The 23,509-nt window shown below is 42.2% G+C and overlaps 1 protein-coding gene across 6 annotated transcripts in view; it reads right to left on the bottom strand.

The window, feature by feature from the left end:
• Positions 1–502: 502 nt before the first annotated feature.
• Positions 503–23,509, bottom strand: part of LDB2 (LIM domain binding 2) — a gene marked incomplete at both ends in the record, with an annotated part of 388,217 nt that continues 365,210 nt past the window's right edge. Inside the window, 3 exons of one of the 6 annotated variants that reach the window (XM_080697020.1) lie at positions 503–733; positions 6,340–6,491; positions 9,452–9,575. In XM_080697020.1, the coding sequence (XP_080553146.1) occupies positions 503–733; positions 6,340–6,491; positions 9,452–9,575 (507 nt within the window). Of the gene's footprint in view, positions 734–940; positions 992–3,855; positions 3,961–6,339; positions 6,492–9,451; positions 9,576–23,509 lie in introns of those variants that run through there. The other 5 variants (XM_080697021.1, XM_080697022.1, XM_080697025.1 and 2 more) reach the window with 5 other exon arrangements.

Raw genomic sequence — 23,509 nt, 5'->3', positions numbered from 1 at the left:
CTGATTTTTTCTTTTATTTTTTTTTACTGAAACAAGAAACTCTCAAATGCAAGTCAAAAAGCAGAAAATATTTTACAATAGTAAAAAGTCATCTGTTGTTAGGTTCAGCATATCAAGGAGATCCTGACCACTGAGCATTTATGGACAACATGGCCTTCGCTGGAGGCATGGGAAGAAAATTCAACACAAATAACATTGGTAAAACGTGTCGGGAGATGCGCTAGTGTTTTCTGTCCTGTTATAATAACGGCCAGTGCCAGCATCTGTATTCCTGTGATGGCCTCCCAGGAAAGGCCTGGTCAGCTTATTTTGAATGAGCCTCTCAATTAAAGAAGAAAAAAAATGCCAGAAAGGAAAACCAGAGAGCATTGTGGTTTAGAAATCGATATTGGCGGGGAAAAGTTTTTATTTCTCTTCTTCCCTCTCCCGAAAATAAAGATCTGCGATTGGAAGGGTACCCCACGGGCCTATGGACAGTGGATTCTGGTGCCGGTGGGCCATCTTATTGAGAAGCCTGGGGTGGGGGGTTTTCTGATTTGGTCTCTTGCGTGGCAGGAGGTTTACTGTTCCAGGGGCTGTTGTTTCCCAGGGCGGGTGAACTGTTGAAGTCCTCCTCGTCGTCCATGCCGTTGGTCGAATCATATTGCGTGTTTTCTAATCTAGTGATTAGCCTTTCGTCCTCGTCCCCAAACTCACCTCCCATCAGAGTTGGTTCTCCTACCACCATCACATCCTGTGGATAGCAGCTGACATTATTACAGGGAAACCTTGGGAGAGAGAAGCTCAGCTGAAAGCAATATTGGGAGGAGCTGGGGAACCTAGGGCAGGCACACTCGGGCGCTGCACAAGGGGCCAAGTCTCAATGTCGGGGGGCCCAGACGTATATCTGATTTCTACAGGAAATAAACATTGCCTCCTGACGTGTAACAACCACGCGAGTTTATGTCCTTAGTGCGCAGCCTGACACCGGAGAACGAGCAATGCTAGCAATCTGCAGAAATAAAAAAATGGATTTTTCAAAATTAAAAAAATCCACCCATGCTTGGAACTTGCTGACTCTGGGGACTTTTTGGAGAGGGCTGTGGGACCTTCTGCTGGGTGCTTTTAAATAATATCTCCAAAAAGCACCACTTTTAAATGAGGGGCGGGGAGCAGCTTTGGAAACCAGCAGTGACTGGGAGACGTGTGTGAGGTGTAATTCTGCGATATTCCCACGACTCATTCCAAATGGTATTTTCTCTGTCCCAAGGACACTAGACATTTTATTAAAGACCAAATCTCTCTCTCTTTCTCTCTCTCTCTTTCTCTATTCAACCCGGGCCTTTTATGCAGCCAATATCCTTGACATTCTGCTACTTAATTATGGTAATTAATTTAGGTAAAGTTTTCGATAAAAACAATGTTCACACTGATTTGACAATTTGCATATCTAATTAAGTCATTAGCAAAAACCTGCTGATTGCCAACAAGCCCTGAATTTACCATCTGTTATTTCATGGTGCCTGTCACCTATCCCCACATAGGCAACCCTGCTACCAATCTGGGCAGTAGAGAGAACCAGTCCGTCCAGCTGGTGCCATAAAAGGAAGATGAAGAGAGCTAATTATAATTACATCGATGAAGCTGGTTGTCATCAGAAATGGAAGTGGGTAAGAAGAATCCATCTAATCACTCCTTTAAGTACAAATTGTCTTTCCATGCAGACAAGAAAGCCACCTACTGTAGCTGGGAGCCCTGTGCAGACCACAGCTGGAAAGCCCAGAGACAGGGATGGGGGCAGGAACACGCACGGAGGCCATGGCTCCGGCCTCTGTGTTCAGAGGGGACCATATGGGACTGACGGGTGACCAGGCGTTGCAACAGGACACCTGTCAGGTAGGTTCTTCTGGGCAGATTCTGGGCAATATTTTACTTCTAACTGCAGTAACTTCAGAGTGGGAGCAACTGGTATCAGTGTTTATGGAGCCAGAAAGAGCAATGTGCTAGATATGGACTGAGGCCCCTGGTAGGGAGGCTAATTCAATCAAATGCCTGACAACTGAGCCAAAGAATTTTCGCTGGGGATTTGCTAAGAGAAAGTGTTCCTGGGCAGTGTTGTGGGATAATGCTGCCTATTCTCTGGACAAGAGTTGGTGGCATCCATAGGTCCCTTCTAGAATTGTGAAGGCGCCCAAGTAAATCTTTGCATCACTACCTGGTCTTGTTTGTGATGGAGCACCTTTTATTTATTTATTTATTTATTTATATTTATTTATTTATTTATTTATTTATTTATTTATTTATTTATCTCTCCCTCTCCCTTGAATTAGGGGAGGTAATCAGTAGGTTTCAAAACAATGTTTTCTGACCAGCCACTCTTATAAATTGCTGACAGTGATTTTAAAGAGAAATGTCCCTGATGGAGTCAATGCATACAATGTGAACTGGGTCAGCTCAGCAAGAAAAGTGCTGGCAGGATATTGAACTGGTGCTTCTGAGAATGTATTCCCTAGGCAACGAAGAACCGGAAATGATGCTGACATGTAAGGAGACTCACAGGGACTCTTAAGATGAGATGCAAAATAGACACAGCCTTTTTGGCTGCAAGAATGACAACAGGGTTGGAGATGGAATGTGGCCACCACATAGACATGTCAACATGATTCAGGAAGCTGGAAACTGCCCTATGACCCGCTAGAGACGTTCAAGATCAAAAGGGTCACTTAGTTACAGAAAATCAGGAGACTGCACTCATGATAAAGAACAAAAGAAGGTGGAAAGAACAGGGAGAGCACAACACAAGAGTTAATCTCATTTCATAATGGGTGTACAGCACGCTTTGAAGAGCTTGGACAACACATGCATTAGAAGTCACTGGGCAGGAGAAGGAGGTTAGGATCAACCATGTAGGTTGGTGTGGCTGTTGTGACTCCACGGTCACCCAGCGAGATCGGGGGAGTATGAGGAAGTATGGTTTGCAAGACAGGAGGAAAGTAAGAAGCAGCCAGCTTAAGCATGACTTTAGAGGAAAGGTCCCAGCACGCCAGAGGCATTCCGTGTATTAAAGAATGACAGTCATGCAAGAAAGCACTGGGAAAGGAGAGGTTCCAATCTTTACCTGGGACTAACATAGGTTTGTAATGTGTGCATGATTTTTTTTCTAAGAACAGTTAGAAAAGATGGCCAAGTATAGGTATGTTTAAGCATCATGAATTCCAGAAAGATGCTGCATTTGTTTTACTGATTTTAAGATATTTTTAGTCTAGATATATAATCGTGTGTGTATGTATCTGTGTGTGTGTATGTATGCAGATACATATGTATGTGAGTGTGTATGTATGTGTATGTATTGTGTATGTGTGTGGTGTTTGCATGACTGATAGGTGACAAGCTGTAAGAGACTAAGGATTTAGTACGACTAAGTACTTCATATACATATAGACACTTGAGACCACTTTCAAAATTATACGCACATTTCCTCTTAGTTCTCGTAAACCTTTACACTAGGATCCTGATTCTCTGTCTGGCTGTCTCCATTTGTTATCCTTATCCAAAATGAATGGCGGTATGGTGCCCATTCTGGGCCGTCTTTCCCTAGGAGAGGTGGGTTGCTTTCCCCCCCCAACCCCATGTGTTTAAAAGTCCCCCCACATTGGTAGTTAGAGTGCATTTCCTTCCCGTCTCCAGCTTCTGTGTCCCACAGGGGCAAGGGTGACCATCTCAGAGCACCCCGGCTCCCCGAGGCCGACCCCTGCTCCTGGGCCAGAAGCCTAGAGGTGGCACCAACTTTTGCCCATTTTACATCTTCTCACTAAATCCCCGTGGAAGGACCACCAACCTCTGAGGAGGACTGGAAGTGACTCCTTTCAGGGCCCCTCAATGCTTCTCCTTAAATTGGCCAGAAGGGGTCACTGCTGTTGAATGACACAGGTCTCCATCCCTCCCAGGGTTGAGGCTGCAGTTCGGGATCGCTCCTAGCCCCTGCTCATGGAGTGAGAAGCAGAATCCAAGGATTAAACCCTACTCCTGGCCAAACACACACATTGCTGCTGCAGCAGCTACACAAACCACAGCTGTGGTTGTGGGAGCAGGCAGCGAATGCCTGCAGATAGCATTTCTATTTAAACAGCAAGATAGTGTTGATGATTCAGTAGACAAGGTTCAAAGATACGGTCACTACAAGCAATCCCGTGCTCTCCACGTAGTGTCCATTGAACTCGAAGACACCTAAGCATTTGCACGTTTTCCTGACCTGTTTGTCTAGCCTGCCACTCTGGGCCATCTGGAAGTTCTATTTAATTGAAACCTTGTTAATTGCATGGTGTAGAAATCGTGCTGAAATCCAGCTATTTCTAGTGGTGCCTTGTTCACATAAAATCCAAAGGGCCTCTACTCATGAAAAACCCTCTTGACCCAGGGATCCTTCTCTAAAATGAGATCGTTGGCATGGAGGACAGAAACATAATAGAGTAGAAAGAATTATGTGCTCTTTAAAGTAAAATGGAAACGATTCCCCACTAGACCAGGTATATCAAAATGCACAACATGTAGGCTTCAATTCTCAAATTCTTTTTTTTATTTTACTCTCAACTTCTAGACCCTGCAGACATTAATAATAGATGGCCCACCAAATCCAACCTAGTGGTCTTAGAATTCCTCTCAGCACTGTACTCTGAGCTGGCAGGAGAGAAAACTTCTTTGCCACTCCTAGATTTTCAGCAAGCTCTTCAGTGACAGGGCCTATGTCTATTTTTTTTTTCCTCTCTTGCTGTTACCAGTACCTGGGATGTCCAAAGTTTCTAAACTAGGAATAAATAGACTAATTGTGGACAATTTCTGTCGATTTATTCACATCGAGCTATTTTCTTGAGGCATTTTCCAATTTAACCAGGAGTGGGCTTAGTTTCTTGGTATTTTACAAAGAGACTCAGTTTTTAATTTTTAACCCACCCCCACCACCACTCCTGGAACTTCAGAGGTGATAGATATGTGGACCATTTAAAGAATTGAGGACTATTTTATTATGTAAGGACTATAATTTTTAGTGGTATTAAAATTAAAATGGCACCTTCCACGGCTGGGGGGCGATTATCTCCATGAGCCTTCTTTTGATGCAGTAACCATGGAAACAATACCTCACCCCTGGAAGACTGGAGAAGAGTCCCAGTGGCCCAGGAGATTCCCAGGAAACAGATGGGCTTGGTTTTCTCTAAAGAGAACTGACTGACAGAAAATGGGTAAAAGTGGGCGGGGCACGGATGCAAAATGCACATTTGGAAGTAGTGGGGAATTTCTGTGTAAAAGGCTACTCTTACACAGAAAGAGATGGAACAGGACCACAACAAGACGGGGGCGGACAACAGATCGGAGCGTGAGGGAAAGTGAGAGAGTCGGAAAAGGTTAAATAGTGTCGGCCAAGGGAAATTACAAGAAAAGGGGCATGCCTCCGAAGACACAGTATCTAGCCAGTATCCATGAAGCACCAAGAAGGGGACCACGATTCAAATGAAAGCCAAGCACCTGGTGACAGGGGAATGTGACAAGGACAGAAGAAAAGGAAAACCCTTTCCGGAGGGGAGAAGGCGGTAGACATTTGCAGGAGTGAGAGTTGAAAAGCAATAGGCTAATACTGGGCCAGGAAATTTGGAGACAGGAAGGGATCAGGCAGAAAGAATGCAATTTGAGAAGAAATGCTAGGTGATAAGGAAAACTCCTGCGGTGTACACTATGCTACCAGTTCCAGAGTTCCAAGAGCCCCTTTTAATGTGGCCTTTGTCTAGACCCAGAAATGACAAAAAAGGAGTCAATGGGACCAAGAGACTTGAGTCCAAACCAGGAGCCAGTCCTCCCCCTGCGCTAATGAAGTGGGTACAGCAAAATTCACTGAGCTGCTTTTTTTTTTGTGTGTGACTGTAAACTAATTACCTGAGTCTTAAAATAAGAGGGGCCGCCCAGTCGAATTACAACGTGGGCCTGGGCTGCCGGCCAGTTTCTAGTGGTGCACAGGGTCTCCCATGCTCCTGAGGAGAGGCCCTGATATGCCGCTAGGCATGTTGCTAAGTGACATTTTAATTAAACTTTAAGTGATGTATCTCCTATCTGTGACTCTGATGGCTTTTTAATTCAGGTCCCATTGCAGCAGTGGCTCTGATTATTCCCTCCCAATTCCCAGTTTGCAGTGAAGGTTTCCATGGCAGAGCTCCATTCTCCCTCCCCTCACCAGCCCTGCTTTGCCCCCCTCCCCTGCCTCCAACCTGCCCGCCATGTTTGTGCAGCTCAAGGAGGCCTTCATTGGAGCCTCTTGAGGAGGGACATGGGCAAGAGCAAGATTTCGGGCCTAAAAGGAAGCGAGAGACTTACAGGTACCTGGGTGGACAGGCTCAGGTTTGCCGCTGTGGTCTTCTTCTTGCTGCCGGTGCTGTTGGCGGTGTTACCTGCACTGCTGTTGGAAGTGCTACTCGTGGAGTTTTTTCTTTTCCTCCGTTTGGTTGTCGGTTGCCGTGTGGGTTCTGCTGCAAAATGAGAAAGGGAAGAAGGATCAGGTTTAAGCAGAGGCATCAAGACAACATAGGCCCCCTGTCCAGGGTATAGTGTAGCAGTTGAAAAGGGTGGACTGTTGACATGGTTCCTGTTTCTTGTAACTTTACAAAGAATGAAAGGAGACACCTGTCTACTTACCATTAACACAGAATTTGTGAAACTCTTTTCTTTTGCGTGTAGATAAAATAATTTTTATTTAGTTGCCCTTTTTAATTATATGGCTGTAATTTATTTAGGGGAGAGATAGAGGCACTACTTTCATAATTAAATTTTAAATGTTTTTACCATTATTGAGAAAATTTGGGAACTTTTCTCTCCTGAACTATGGCCTCTGTGACAAACAGTGGACTTCTGGGGGTTTTAGACCAGGCAAGGCTTTGGAGAAGTAGACAGCTAAATTAGTGAACTAGACTTCAACAGCGACACCTACTGGCTAAGTGCCACATAACATCCTACCTCTACTATACCTTGATATTCCCAAGTGAAAACAAAGAAAAAGAGTGAGTTTTCTCAGCTTTTCATGAGAGTCTAGAGATTCTCCAGCTCCATAGGCATACCCACAGTTCAGACTCTGGTGGTTAATTAATGCTACTGATTTAAAGATTTCTGGGAGAAATGTCTTAGGATGATGTAACTAGCATATTAATAAAGGAAAACTAAACTATTTAAGAAAAAAAATCCTATTTAGAAATAGACAAAGATGTTTTGAACCTAAAGGATGGAGCAACACTAGAGTAGAAATATAGGGACCCATGGTAATGTGTGGTAAGAGTTATATTATTTGTATGTTTTTGTGAGGTATACAGTATTACTCAATGTAGCACTCTCCTTAATGTTTCATACGTATTATCTATTTCATTTTTATAACAATGCTGTTAATTAAGTACTATTATTATAATTTTTGTTTTGTAAATGATAATTTTTCAGAAATATTTCCATCAAGTTGCTAAGTAAGTTGCAAATGGAAGAACACCTTTTTTTTTGCTAATCCTTATTTAGATTTGTCTCGGAACATGAGAAAGCAAACCAGGGCCATCTATGTGCACAGAACACCTATGTAGCTTCTGATGGAGAAGGGGAAGGATCTTCTTTTAAGACTCATTTCAAGACCCTTTAGCCTTCTAAGTTATCACTGACTGTTATGAACAAGACAGAATTATCTATTAATCTATCACTCTCTCTCTCTTTTCTTTCATAAATATTTTGTTCTTTATGCTGAGTGATTTATCAAAGTATCCATCATCTCTTTCAATAGCATTATGGGTGCTTATTCTGGTAGCAGAAAGAGGAAATAGAATTGTTCCAGGTCCTGAAGTTGGAAGGGGACTTGAGCTAGGCATCCTAAAGTCAGTCAGATATCTGGATGTGTCCCTGACCAGCATCTTCTAACTTTGACTGTAAATCTGCTCTTTTTTTTTTTTAAACCTAGACTTTGCTCATCAAATTTTGGAGAAATGTGTCTAAAATACTAGATGATGGACAGGGGCAGCAGCAGATGGCTGTGGTGGTAAGGTTATGGATTTTGAAGATATGAAAAGTTTTTTGTTTTGTAGTCCTCATTCATTAATTAGCTTTGAGGCTGACTCTGGCAAATTAAAATGTTAAGTTTCAGTCCTCCCTATATAAAATGGGGACAAGAATAAACATCTCTCAAGGCTAGTGTGATGATTCAGTACTTTTGATGGTTCTATTCAATGTTTTGCCCCCAGTGGCTAGGGCACTGCCTGCTGTCTGGTCAGGCTCAATAATCAATTGCTGAAGGAATGAATGAATAATATGAGCTACACATGCATGTGTTGGAAAATATAGGTGTTCAAGACTTTTGATGAGTGAGTGGAGTTTTTTTTTTCCATAAAGCCTTATTGATATTGAGAGAGAAAATAGGACCAATTTAAACACACTTAATGTACTTGAAAAATAATATTCTTAAAGTCTAAAATTTCCCTAAGATGGGGATGAAAGCATTCTATATAGAATAATGTCTATTTTATCTGCTTTCTAAGTGCATACTTGGTTAAATCTTTTACATTTGTTTTATATAAAGCCTGTGGCCACCAGTGGAAGGTGACCATTATATTTTGTAATTCAGAAAGCTATGTGCCTTGTGTTAATAATTACTCTTTATAAAAATAATTTTTAGCGAATGGATATGTTTTGCTTTTATGATCAATGAGGCTCGACACAAGGCTGGGAGTGAAAATGTATTAGATAGAAAGACAATTAACGGTGACTTGAAGCAGTAATTTCAGAACCCCAGCAGGAGACTATAGTATCTAAACTGCAGCCTAGAAAAGTGAGGAAAATAGTCTTTTATGTATTCTATTCAGAATCAGAGTGCCTTTTGATATGTCTTAAAAACATAGCAAACTTTATTACTTCCCTTCCCTTCTTCCCTCCATCTCTTCCTTTCTTTCTTTCAAAACCCCATCCCTAAAAAAATTATGTCACAAGAAGAAAGCAGTCTGGTTCAGTTTTTGAACCAGAAGACCAAAACAACAACAACAACAAAATGAAAAAAACAAAAAATAAAACAAAACAAACAAAAACAAAAACAAAATACAAAAAACACACAAAAGTACCTAAACTAAGTTAAAACAAACAAACAAAAACCCCCGAAAATAACAGCAACAACAAAAATCTGGTTTTGATCTTGGTTTTTTCCAGCGATCTTCTGAATGGCCTTGAACAAATCATTTCACTTCTCTGGATTTCAGGTCTTCAATCTGACAAGTAAGGAGACTAGAGAACCCTTCCTTACGGATATTTGCCCTTCAAATGTTCCATGTCTATTTGTCTAAAATCATGGTCCAAATATCCTTAATAAATGGCTTTTTCTGACAAATTTATGATCAACTTCTTCCTTTTCTTATCACTCCATCCCCAGACGTAGCCTTTAAAAATGCACATAGAAAGAGAGTGAAGGAACCTGTACCTGGCGGCGCCACCATCCGCTGCCACTTTTGAAACAAGCAGGTCTTCAGGCAGTCTCGGGGACTGAGGTTGTAAGTTTTATGTCTGGACATCAGTTCCTGCATTGGCTCCAGTATTACACACAACTGCAAAGAGTTCAAAAGCATTGTTGTTCTGCTACTTGATAATATTAATTTAAATAAATAATGTTAACAGCTGGAATCAATTAGACATTTTATAGGGACTTCTCTTCCCTGATTTGGGTTTTCTCTATGTAAGTTTTGGAGGGAAAGAAATATTAGCACCACTCAATTATACCCACTTAATTTAGTATCATTTGTAATATGATATTACAGATGAATGTGATTTACACACACACACACACACACACACACACACACACACACTCTCTCTCTCTCTCTCTCTCTCTCTCTCTCTCTCTCTCTCTCTCTCTCTTTCTCCTGGTACAGACTGCATTAGTTAACATTAGCCCTATTATGAATTCAGATGACTCTCCCTGGTTAGAGCAAAAAGCTCTTTCTGTGGACACAGCATGCTCTGACTTCTACTCTGGCTTCTGGCTGTTGTTCCTGTTTGCATAACCACACACTGTGAGTTACAATGCTAGTTTATGCAGACTATCTGGCAGTGAAATCCATCTTTTAAACTTTGAAGAACAGAGTGGCAGGTCCAGGTACCTTTTGATCCTAATTCATATAAAGGCAGATGATGAATGCTATTTTATCTTTATTCACGTGCTCATTTGTACTTTACACATGATGATAATGTATATAACATATGCCAGTAGACACTGGATGGGGCAGGTTTTACTGTGATTCTGCTCCCTTCTATGGATAGATTTTTTCAGCTTTACTTTGGCCCAATACATCTGATGACAGAGATTAATGAATGAAACAAGAAGGTAAAACCATTTAGGATTACTGTAGAGTTGTTTGAATTCCCTCTTAGTTGCAAGCTCATCAGACTACCACTGCACTGAGGGTACTGTATCTATCTAAGAGGACAAAGACCACAATATGGAATGCTACATTAATCACGATTGCAATTACAGTGATAGGAATATTGACAAATCGCCTGCCTGGGTGAGAAAGCATTGTTTTAATATGAAAGACAAAGGTGTAGTCTTTGGCTTGATTGCCCACGCTTCTTTATGATGATCCTGTATGTCACCCTTCACTGTGAGAACTGCTTTTTGTCCACTGAATTCTTCCCTCTCCTTTCTCCGGCTAGTGCTTGCTCAACAGTGAAAATGGTTACTTCTGTTTCGCCTTCCTCCCAGATGTGGACCTCTCCCTGCGTGGGGCGAGCTAGTGCCTTCCTCTAGTTCTCCCATGTCCTTTCTGTCCCACGGGCTTAATCAAGCTTTGTAACCATCTCCTTCTAAGTCAGTCTGATCTTTCCCACTGGACCTTAAATTCTTAAAATGCAGGGACTATGCCTTTTATCTCTGTGTTCTCAGGATTGGCTCAATTGAATGGACACATTTATGGATTAATTGTTAAAAAAAAATCAGATGAACTTCCTGGGACAAAGTTTCTCATTGTGTGGTCTAAGGAATCCCTCTAAGAGAATCCAATGGACTATTAGAAACACACACTTTCAGATTCTATCCTGTATCACTGACCAAAATCCCTGACAAGAACAACTTCAAGAGAAGGAAGGTTTATTTAGCTCAGTTTGAGGCTCAGTCCATGGTTGATCAGCAGCAGGGCAGAAGATAGCTGCTCAGCTCATGACAGCTGGACGCACAGAGCAAGAGGAAGGGACCAGGGACAGAAAGAGCCCCTGGACAAGCCCAGAGACCTGCTTCCTCCAGGGATGCCTCACCTGCCCTACAGATTCTGGGCTTTTAGATTCTTTCTCTTTGTAAGAATCCACAAGTTTCAGTGGTGTCTGGCTCCAGTTCCAATTTTCCCTCACTTTCTTCACTTTCTCTCGCACTTTTTTCTCTTTGATTAATTCTAAACATGATAATCATGTTCTACCTAGAAGGATTGTTTAGCCGTGTGTGTGTGTGTGTGTGTGTGTGTGTGTGTGTGTGTGTGTGTTACCAGGGATTAAAACCAGAGGCATTTTACTCCTGCACTAAATACCCATCCCTTTTATTTATTTTTATTTTCTTTGAAACAGAATCTTGCTAGGCTGCTAAGAGTCTCACTAAGTTGCTGAGGCTAGTCTTAAACTTGGGATCCTCCTGTCTCAGCCTCCCCGAAACTAGGATTATAGATGTTACCACCATGCCTGACTCCTCTCTACCTATTGAAAATATAAATTTGCTAAAACAGTTTAATATAATTTTCCTCCATTTGCAATTTCTCTAGAAAAAGACAGCAAGCTTCCAAACCACATGAGAACATTGACACCACAGGAACAAAGACCCCCAGCACTGGGAAATCCACCACTGCAAACCCATTAAAGGAAGGAGGTCTGGATCTTCAATCTTGTCTTTTTTCTTAGTTTGGAATTCTTTTTGAAATCTAGAATATCAATAGAGAATAATCTGCAAAAGACGCAGGATTGCTGAACAATTATCTCTGTATTCAAACATTGTGCCGGGCGTGGTGGCTCACGCTTGTAATCCCAGCATTCGGGAGGCTGAGACAGGAGGATCGCGGTTCGCGGACAGCCTCAACTATTTACTGAGGCCCTCGGCAACTTAGTGAGACGCTGTTTCAAACTAAAGAATGAAAAATAGGGCAAGGGGTGTAGCTCGGTGGTCGAATGCCCCTGGGTTCTATCCCCAGACCCCCTCACACACAAAAGAATTTCTTGTTGTGAATCCAAAGATCTGTAAACCACAATTTCACTTCTTTCCCTAGTGAGAAAATGGCCTGAAAGTTTCCACCAATGTTTCTGCAAGTAGTTTTGAGACTGAATCATCTCTCAAAGAAGAACCACTCCTGGACTCAGACAGGGTCAGCAGATATTTGCATCTGCAATTAAGTAAAGATTGTAAGGACGGTAAGAAAAGCTTTCAGAGAAATTCTAGGGACTGAGAAATATCTTTTATTAATTAAGAGAAGTTAGAAAAGGGTCTCGAATTCTTTCCTTTTGGATAATTTCCCTTTCATTGTAAACTGGCTTACAGTGGCTATAGAATACACTGGTAGAGTGGAACATAGGTGTGGATTTATAAGCTAAGATGTTTTTGTATAGATTTTGACTCTCGCTGCACGAGCATCCTTGGTTAGCTTCTCAATACCCTCGGGTCTCAGTTTCATCTGCAAAGCAATGCCCATCTTGGTATTTTGAGAGTTTGCAATAATGTGTCTAATGCACGAGAGTTTGACAATCTGTAGATACTATGATTGTGCATTCGCAAGCCAGAACAGATTGCAAAACTATATTTTTATTATTTTAAATCAACAAATATTTATTGAGCTTATTCTTAAGTGCCAGGTACTGAGCTGAGGTACTGAGATCACAAAGATGAGAATAAGAGTTTCTGCCCTCAAAGACTATTCTGGTCCCTTAGAAATGATTTAAGCATGTTAAGAAATCTACCCTGAGTTCAGAGTCTAAATCTCTCAGAAAATCACATTCCTCTGAAGCAAATATTTTTCATCCTATGACAGATTAGTTGGCAAGGACGACCTGTTTGGACCTAGACAGGACTCCCAGCATCGAGCGAATGTGTATTGGAAGAGTTGTGTTTATTATGAGAACCCATGTGCTCATTCTTTCTTTTTTTTTTTTTTTGCAGTAATTTTCCTCTTTGGATTTTGAGCAACGTTTCCCCCCCCCCCCCCCAGGGGCTAAACCTCCAAATTTGTCCCTTCCCCTTTAATGTAAAAGTATCTTCTTATCAATGTAACCCACCTCAAAGGAGTTTGCATTTTTTGAATACTAATCAAGAATCCCTAAAGCCATTTTTCTTGCAGTGGAGAGGCAGCCCTCCCCTTATTCATCTATGCAGATGAGGCATGCTCTCTGTTCTGCCTCTGCGGTGGCTTTGCTGGGCTGTGTGCTGTAGGTGGCAGAACTAACTCGGATATGAGTCTGGCTCCTCCAGCAGCAAGCCATTGAATCTTGGCAACAGCAGAGACCTGGGGCGCTACAAAATGAAATCAGGAAGACAGTTGGGGAGTGGGTTCCTGTGGCTGCAAGCCAAATATTTTTGGAGCTATGATTTGGAGCTGTGGTTTCTGCTCTATCCAAGTATTAGACCCTCTAGAGAATCTAGTGATAGATATGCAGACCATCTTTCAAATTCTGCACAATTCTAGAGGCTGATGAATCCTCTGGAGTCCCATATATTGATTCTAGGTAAAGTGTACGGTCTCTGTTCCTGTTTGTAATAAATATGAAGCAGACAGGCTACAATGCATGTGTCTTTTCCCTTTCTACAAATGTGCAGACACACACATACCACTCATATGCACACTACTAGAACTGGGCAGACACTAGGTCCTTTCATTTCGTTATTATTTTTTGGACTACTGAGGATTGAACCCAGGGGAATTCTACCTCTGAGCCCCACTCCCAACCCTTCTTTCAAAAATTTCAAAAATTTATTTTGGAACAGAGTCTCATAAAGTTACTGCATGATGGCCTCAAACTTGGCAATCCTCTTGTTTCAGCCTCCCAATCAATTTTATCTGTAAAGCTGGGTCTGCTGTCAAGTTCCCAGTGGACCAGCCCCTTTGCCTGAAAAGAAAGGCCACAGCCAGCCTGTCTGCAACAGCATCTGCAGCAGCCTGCTCTCAGGGTTGCAGTTCAATTCAGTCTCCTCCCACAGTGGGGCTGGGCACCAGGAGGAATTTCAGGACATCGGGGAAAGGGCAAGGAACAGCAAGGCTTGATATTTTTCTTCGACTATAAAGCTCTTAGACATGTGGTGCCTGCCAAGGCCAGTTAGAATCCCAAAGAGCCATTTTTTTGCTCCTCCCGGCAAAGCTCTCAATATACCTTTTTGCAGATTTTGTGAATTTTGGGCTGGGCTTGTTTCTCTGTGCTTTTGACTTCACTTTCTGGGATTCTGGCTCCACATTGACTCTTTGTTGGGAGATTCTATAATCACAGTAAGGATTTACTGAATGAGTAGATGGGTTGATGGATGAATGGGTGGTTGGATGGACAGATGGATGAATGGATGGATAGATGGATAGATGAATATGTGGATGGATGGATGGATGGATGGATGGATGGATGGATGGATGGCTATATGGATAGATAATAGATAGCTTGGCCAGATTAACAGCAAGGAAACATTTGCTAGAGGCAGACAAATCAGGCATGGTCCTGTGGGATTACAAGTGATAAATTTTCCGATTTAATAAATGATTGGTTGTCTCCTCTCTGCAGAACACTTGGCCAAGATGTCTATGCTTATCCTGTCCAGGCAGGAAGAGCTCAGCTCAGTCCCAGGACTGCTGCCTTTTTATATTAACAAGAGGCATAGGAAATGTTGGCAGTATGTTGTTTTGCTTTTGTGGGTTTTATAATCTGACAACTCTCCTGGGGGAATTTGATTCTCTTTCTTTTTGTTTTTGTTTTGTTTTGCTCAATTGTCTTCATATTTTTTGTATTTAATTTTTAAAAAAATTTTTATTGGTGCATTAAATTCATAGATCATATTGGGGTAAAAAACTTGTGTGAACATACATGTACACATCACCAATTTAACCCCTACCCAATTCCCACCGCATTCCTTGCCCATTCCTCCTTCCCTTGCTTGGCTTAGTGGTTGACTTCAATATGTTTAAGTACATTGTGTGTTTTAGAGAATTTCCTTCTTCACCCCTCTCATCCCCTCATTTAGGTTGTCTTGTTTGCTGCTCTATAGGATTTCCTTTTTCATCTAGAGTTCCTCCTATGACCTATTTCTCCTTAGCTTTCACATATTAGGAAAAGCATCTGATGTCTTATTTTTTGTGACTAACTAATCTTACTTAGCATAATGTCCTACAGTTCCATCCATTTCCCTGAAAATTATGTAATTGAGTTTTGATTCTCTTCATTTATACATTCACACTTACTCTTCTGGGATCAAAGGTGATGTTTATCATAGCTGGCCATGGGCTAGAAGCAAGCCAGAATCCTAGGCTTGGCACTTGGTGGTCTCTCAGCCCTGGGCTCTGTGTACCACCAACTCTTACTCTTCTACTTTGAACAGCATCCTCTGAATGAGGACCCCCTGTTCTCAGTCCTGGGGTCTATTCGGGGATGCCAGGTGGACACCTCGTTTGGGCTTTTGCTCGTGTTTCTTTTCTTGCCTAGAAAGCCTTCCCACCTTTTTTTTTCTGGTTATCTTTAATCATGAGTTGACAAATTATATAACCTGCGGGCCAAATCCGACCATGCTTATGAATTATCTATAGCTGCTTTATGCTATAACAAAATCAAGTAGTTAGGCAGAGTTTGTACAGGCCATGAACTGCCAAATATTTTCTCTCTTTCTCTGTTCTTAACCAGCACTGTTGTATGGAGGTAGGCTGCTAATGACTTGTTAAATCTCCATGAAAAGACAAGGAGCTTGGGGACAGCATCATTTTTTCACTGCTGCCTTCATAGAAAAAGTTTTCCAGAAAATATGTCAGCTGTGCCTGGCACAGTGGCACATGCGTGTAATCCTAGTACTTGGAAAGTTGAGACATGAAGGCTTGCACATTTGAGGCCAGCCTCAGCAATTAAGTGAGATCCTCATCAACCTAGCAAGACCCTGTTTTAAAATACAAAATAAAAAGGGCTGGGCTCAGAGGTAGAATGCCCCTGGCTTCAATCACCAATATTAAATGCTCCTCCTCCTCCTCCTACAACTACTACTGGTAATGTCAGTTAAATTAATGTACTTAATTGATTTTTATTCTGGAGAGAGTTTCTTATCTTGTTGTGAGCTAGTAAAGATGTGCAGTCAGGCATTAGTCTTAGAATCACATCTAAATCACATTCGTCTGACCTGCCAAGATCCTCCAAGATCCAGCTTCAACTCCTGCCCTCGTCTCTGACCATCTCAACCTGCAAGCGACTCTTTTGCTTGTATAGCACTTTTTTTTTTTTTACTAACCTCTGTAATTCCAATGTTTACATTGAGATTGGAAATTTTTTTGTGGGCTTGTTCATCTCCTTATCTGGGGTAAGCCATGTTTTACTTTTCTCCTCTTTGTATTTAACACGGTATTAGGTCTACTCAAATATTTGTCAAGTCACAACTTAATAATAGCTATGGAGTGCCTAGTCTATGTCTGTCCCTGGAGTATGTACCTTACACATACTAATTATCTCATTAGCCCTTCTCACCTCCTGGCCCACTTTTACAGGTGAGCAAATTCAGACCCAGAGCCATTAAGTCATCCAGAGCTAATAATAAAGAGCATGACTCTTATCATGTATCCAAGGTAATACAGCTCTCTGAAGGGAAGAAAAGGGGTTCAGTTAAGTTTGTCTGACTACAGCCCTGAGTCATTAACAGTCAACTGCTAAGCTCATTACCTCTGCAAATACGAGGAGCCTACATGGCTTCTAAGATACTGAATCCAAAATCTTTCACTGTCTTTGGGGGAGCTCCTGAACCTAGCATTGATCTGTACATAGATAGGCAGGAGACTTGTGAGGGGTGCAGGCTTTGGAAGCAGCTTCATCTGGGTTAAGACTCCCAAGTCTGCCACTCGTTGACTGCATGTTCTTGCCCTCAAACTTCAGCTTCCTCTAATCTCAGTTTCCTCATCTGCAAATTGAGGATCGTGATTCTTGACTTGGATGGCTTGAAACAGCCTAGGTAAGCACTTAAATCAAAGCAGGAAACAAGGGCAGTGCTCAAAAAAATGGACATTGTCACAGTGAAGAATGATATTTGGGCCAGTAATCCAGCCCTTCTGAGCCAGGAGGCCATGTGTAGTGGGAGTGGTAAACTATTTTTGTGCAGTAATTCACACAGTCTTGCTGAGATTCAGGATGTCACTAGATACAGCACTCAAGGGGTGCTAATCAGGCCAGGAAAATGGCATTTTAATAGCTAACATCTCTGAGAATAGCAGAATTAAGGAGCATATACCAAACATTCAAATATACAAACCACAGTCCTCCTCCTACCCCAATAACTTGCTTCTCTGGCTAAATCAGAAACATATTATTGTGTAGGGAGTGATTAAGAAACAAACTGTTATTGAAGGTTTGAAGGAGTATCTCCTAATTAAGAAACACTTTAGGAACAAAACTCTTATATTACACCATAGAAAAGATAATGTGGAGAACTTAAAAGCAAAATAAAACAAGAGAGAAAAAAAAAACAAAAAACAAAAACAAAAGCCAACAATCCCCACCCAGAGGCAGATTTTTCTGCATTACAGGCACTCACATGACTAAACCCACAGCCTTAGAGAGGGAAAACCAGAGAGAGGAAGCAATCATTTGCCTTAGAAACTAGGCAATTCCAAAGCATCAGATTATGATTCAAGTTTATTTCCTGATAGGATTTAAGGTAGATTGCTTGTCAAATTCAAAATATCCTCTCTTTTATCTGAAGATTCAACCTGGACTGCCTTTGCCTTTTTTCAATTGTTTTTGCAAATTTATTACACCTGAAAGATATCTCCTCCCAAAGACTCTGGAGACAAGGGAGGTGGGGGGCTCCCTGTGCTTAGGAAGGAAGAGGAGAATGGTGCACCATGCAGCAGCTACCTCTGGTTTTGAAGGGATCCTGGGTCCAGACCCAGAGCAAGCAGGCTGTAAATTTCAATATTTTTTTGATCTCCTGTAACTTATATAGGGTGAGGCCAGGGGCTACACCTCTGACCTGCCCAGGGAGAAGAGCTCGGGCTGTTTTCCTGAGCGGCAACAGTCCCACCAGATTTGCCAGGCTCATGATTTTTGCACACACCAGGCCCAAGGAGAGAGTAGCCATGGTTGCTGCAGTGCATCCTTATTCCTCGGGATCCCATAGACCTAACTGTTCAGCCACAACTTTTGGCACGAGCATCCCCTTTACAGTGCTCTATTTGATCTGAGCTCCATCCGTTCCTCTCAGCTCTGCATGGCAAGGGACAGACTCCTGTGTGTTACTTTCCAGCTATCTTTACTAAATGGCTTCAGGTAAAGTTGGGCCAACTGGAGGCCAAAGGGGGTTGAGTGAATTTCCTAACATGGCTGGATCCAAGGAACTCAGACTGAATGGTTTAATACAAAATAATTTATTCTCTCAGTTCTGGAGCTAGAAGTTGGAAATCAAGGTGTCAACAGAGACATGCTCCCTCTGAACCCTCAAATGGATGAATAATCCTTCCTGATCTTGCTCTAGCTTCTTTGTATTTATTTATTTATAAATTTATTTTTATTGGTGCATTGTAATCATACATCACATTGGAATATAAGACTTGAGAGGATATACAAGCACACATCATCCAATTAGCCTTCATCGAGCCCCCATCCCATTCCCTCCCCCTCCCTTGATCCCATGATTGTTTGGTGACTAACTTTGATACATTTGTTTATGTACCTCCTGATTTTTAAAGAGGCTCCATCCTCCCCTATTCCAGACCCTCTGATTGGTCACCTTAATTGCTTCACTATAGGGCCCTTTCTATAGCTCGACCATTTCCTGTTGCCCGTTTCTTCCTAGTTATTGCTGATTAGGGGAAGCATCTGGTTTTAATTTTCTGCGATATTTCTCTGTGAATGCCGCGTTGCAAATACCGATCCCACTCTTGATGGCCCCAGTTGTGGCCTGGCTACCCGGTGGATTGATCCAGACCTCGCTGGCTCAAGCAGCAGGCTTGCCTCATGGGAGGCCCCGGTTCTGGCCTCGCTGGCCCCAACACCGGCCTAACCCCTCAGCTGGCTCCGATCCCGGCCTCGGAGGCCCCAGCACCGGCCTTGCCTCACGGCAGGCTCCGATGTTAGCCGATGACCCCGGCATCGGCCTAACCCCTCAGCAGTTTATTTATTTATTTATTTATTTATTTTCAGTACTGTGAATGGAACCCAGAGGCATTCTACTTCTGAGCTATATCCCCAGCCCTATTTTTTATTCTTTATTTGAAAAGAGGGTCTCATTGAGTTGCAGATGGTTTCACTAAGTAGCTGAGGAGGTCCGTGAACCCACATTCTCCTGTCTCAGCCTCCCAAATACTGAGATCACAAGTGTGCGCCACCACGCCCACTCAACCTGCTCTAGCTTCTTGATGCTCCTTTGCTTATCCATCCACCATTCTAACCCCTGCTTCTGTCTTCATGACCTCCCCCTGGTGTCTCCCTCTTCTTAAAAGGACACCAGTCATTGAACTTAAGGCTCACTCTAGATCTAGAATGATTTCATGTTGACATTTTTATAATGAATACATCTGCAAAAAACCCTATTTGGCCAGGCCAAGTGGTACACACCTCTAATCCCAGTACTTGGGAAGCTGAAAAGGAGGATTGCAGGTTTGAGGATGGCAAGTAATGAGAGTCTCATCAACCTAGGGAGACCCTGTTTCAAAATAAAAATAAAATAAGGCTAGGGGTGTAGCTCAGAGGTAAAATGACCCTGGGTTCAACCGTTGCTATGACAAAAATGAGAGCGAGAGAGAGAGCGAGAGAGAGAGCGAGAGAGAGAGAGAGAGAGAGAGAGAGAGAGAGAGAGAGAGAGAGAGAGACTCTGTTTCCTAAAAAGGTCTCATTCTAAGGTTCCAGGTGAACATACATTATTGAAGGGCACTATTTAACCTGATGCATAGTTAAAGAAACAAGTAAAGGGATTTCTTGCTCTCTCTGAAGTTCAGGTAGCCTCTCCAGCAGCTGCCAACACACAGGTCCATGATACTTCCAGCCTCTGGCAGGTGATGTGACAGTTTGCCACCTGCCTTTATCCCTTTAGTCCCTGGAGTGGCCACTGCTGACCACAGTGCCACATCATCTGCTGCTGATTGCTTTTCTAGCTTCAGCATTTTATAAATATTTTCTCACATACAACTTCTGCTTGCATAAATTACCTCGTATGGGCTTTGATTTTCCTCGGTGGACTCTGATTGACATATATGGCTTGTAAGAAATTAGGCAGTATGTAAAGGATGAACTTTGGGTGTATGGGAACCTTGTGTGTAGCAGTTAAGCACTGCCTTGGATTCAGATTCCAGATATTTAATAACTGGATGACCTTGAGTGAGCTAATTAATCTCTTGGTGTTTGGGTTTTCCCACCTGCAAAGCTGGGATAAGAGTAGTACTGAACTAATTGGGTTTTTAAGAGAGGAGAAAATCTATTTGAAATCCTTACCTAGGTGTCAGCATATGGAATGTGTTATACACAAATTTATTGCATCTGAGGCATGCCAGGGGCCAAGACCTTCACAAAGGACATTTCGAAACTTGTCAGAATATGCCCATTAAAAGTTTATAGATAGTTCTTGTCCTATATGTATGTAAAATTTGTATGTATGTGTACATGTGTGTGTATATGCACACACAACCTGAAATTAGGTTCTGGTGATACAATGGGTGGTCAAAAGTGTTTGCTCACTCTTCATACACTGTTCACACGTGACTCGTTCTAACCACTGGGCTATTTTCTGAAAGACTTCTTCAATGCACACCAGCAGCATCTCATAAAATTTCCAGTGCAATAGCTGGATGTTTCCAAAAGGAAAAGGCAACATCTGCTTGGAAATGCTCATAATCAGTAGGAAAAAGAAAAAAAATATGGGATGCTGTCTGCTGCCTATAGGGGTATGAGTGAATTTCAGGTGCACTAAAAAACAAGCAAACAACAAACAAAAATGTGTGACCTCTTGCTGTGGCTTCAGTTGAGCCTCATACTAAAAACTGAAGTTCAATGGTTCAGGATTGCTGAGTAGCCTCTGGCAGGCACTGCCTCTTTCTGCACCATCACAATGATACTCAAGGTTCTAGAAGAAAACAGAATGACCAGGATGTGTGTATGCATTTGTTAGTTTATTTATTTATTTATTTATTTGTTTGTTTGTTTATTGATACTAAGGATTGAACCCAGCAGTACTTTACCCCTGAGCTACACTATACTCCCAGCCCTTTCTCTGTGTTTTATTTTGAAATATGATCTTGCCAAGTTGCTGAGGGTCTGAGTTGCTAAGACTGGCCTTGAAACTGTGATCCTCCTATTTCAGTCTCCCAAGTATTGGAATCATAGACATGCACCACTGCACCCAGGGCATTTACTTATTTTAAAGAATTTGGATCACATGATTGTAGGGCCAAACTCCAAATCCATGGAGTTTCCATGGGCTGGAAACTCAGCAGGAGATAATGCTATGGTCTTGAGGCATGTTAGGGTTCAAGTGTGAAAAATCCCCCAAAAGGCTCATGTGTGGAAAGCACATCCCTGGTGCAACATGGTTCAGAGATGGACTTGGTCCTAGAAGGTGGGTCACTAAGGTCACTGGGTCACTTGCAAACTGCATCTGTCCCTGGCCCCTTCCTCCCTCTTTCTCTGCTTTCAGACCCCATGCCCTGAAGCCCTGCAGCTGTGGCTCCTGCCTGTGAACTGGCTGAACACAAACTGATTAAGAACTGAGCCCTGAAACATTTAAAGCTGCGAGCTAAATAAATATTACTTCCTCTAAGTTGCACTTGTCTGCTATTTTGGTCACAGTGGCCAAATATATATATTAACTAACATAAGGCAATTCCCTTCTCTGCAGGAAACTTCAGATTTTGTTCCTAAGACCTTTGACGGATTGCGTGGGTGAGGCCCACCCATCTCACTGAGGGTAATCTTTACTTACATCATCTATCTGATTATAAATGGAACCGTATCTAAAAAGTCTCCTGAAGGCAACACTGAGCTTCATGCTTGACCAAACAAGTTTTGATACAAACTGGCCGAGGCAACTCACCAATTAACTATGATAGTGCTCCTCAACAACACTACAAAATGAGTGAGAGAGCTGGACTGTCTCAGTGTTTAATTTTATGTCCCTTTTATATTGCCCAGCATCAAGCAATGGGTCCAGTGCTTATGGAATGAATAGATGCCTGAACCTAAATGTTCTAGAATGGAAAACAAAGACATATAGGGAATTTGACATCAGAAAATGGGTGGAGAAGTGGGAACTCTAAAACATTGTTGGTGGGATTGCAAATTAGTGCAACCACTCTGGAGAACAGTATGGAGGATCCGCAGAAGAATGGGAACAAACTTCTGGGTATCTACCCAAAAGAAAGTAAACCAAACTACCAAACTAATGCATGTGTATCTATGTTCATAGCTGCACAATTCACCACAGCCAAAATATGGAACAATCCAAGATGTTCATCAACACATGAATGGATTACAAAATTGTGGAATACGTACACAATGGAGTTTTACTCAGCCATAAAGAAAAACACAATTACATCATTTACAGGAAAATGGATGGAACTGGAGGACATTATGCTAAGTGAGATTACTAAAAAAATAAGAAATCAGATGCTTTCCTTAATATGTGGAAGCTAGGGAGAAATGGGTAACAGGAGAAACTCTAGATGAAGACGGAGATCCTATAGATGAGCAAATAAGGTGAACTGAGGGGATGGGAGGGATGAAGAGGGAAACTCTCTAAAGCACATGATGTACGTAAGCATTTCAAAGTCAATCACTATGCCAAGCATGGGAAGGAGGGAGGAGCAGGGAATGGGGTGGGAATTGGGTAAGGGCTACTTGGGTGATGGGTGCATGTATGTCTCCACCATCTTTTATCTCATTAAGATGTGTGACTACAATGCACCAATTAAATTTTTTAAAAAAAGAAATGGGTCAGATCCTGTTTTATCCTCTTCATAAGGGTAGTGACTTGGATCAAATTATGCAATCATGTAGCCTCTGCGATTCATCAAAGCTCAGGGAGAGAAATGCATCAGAAAAGGAGTGGTGAGCACTGTAGACACTGTCCCTGCCCCCTAGGCTCCATGACAGAGCCTGAAACAGGTGGCCAACAGTGGGTCATCTGTTCAAAAGTGTAAAGGGTGTTGACAAGGGCTGCCAGGAGGATTTTGATAGTTTAGTTATGACATACAGAAGTAAATTAGGAGTCATCCAGGTGAAAGAGAAGATGCCCAAGACAGAGGTTGGAATCACATCCCAGGCAGTGAGAATTCACCTGTGAATCTAAGCCCAAGTATGGCCCTGGGAA

Source organism: Muscardinus avellanarius (assembly GCF_963383645.1).
Source record: "Muscardinus avellanarius genome assembly, chromosome: 6".
NCBI classification, from domain to species: Eukaryota; Metazoa; Chordata; class Mammalia; order Rodentia; family Gliridae; genus Muscardinus; species Muscardinus avellanarius.
The sequence above is the reverse complement of the archived record's forward strand: the minus strand, read 5'-3'. Positions and strand labels throughout refer to the sequence as shown.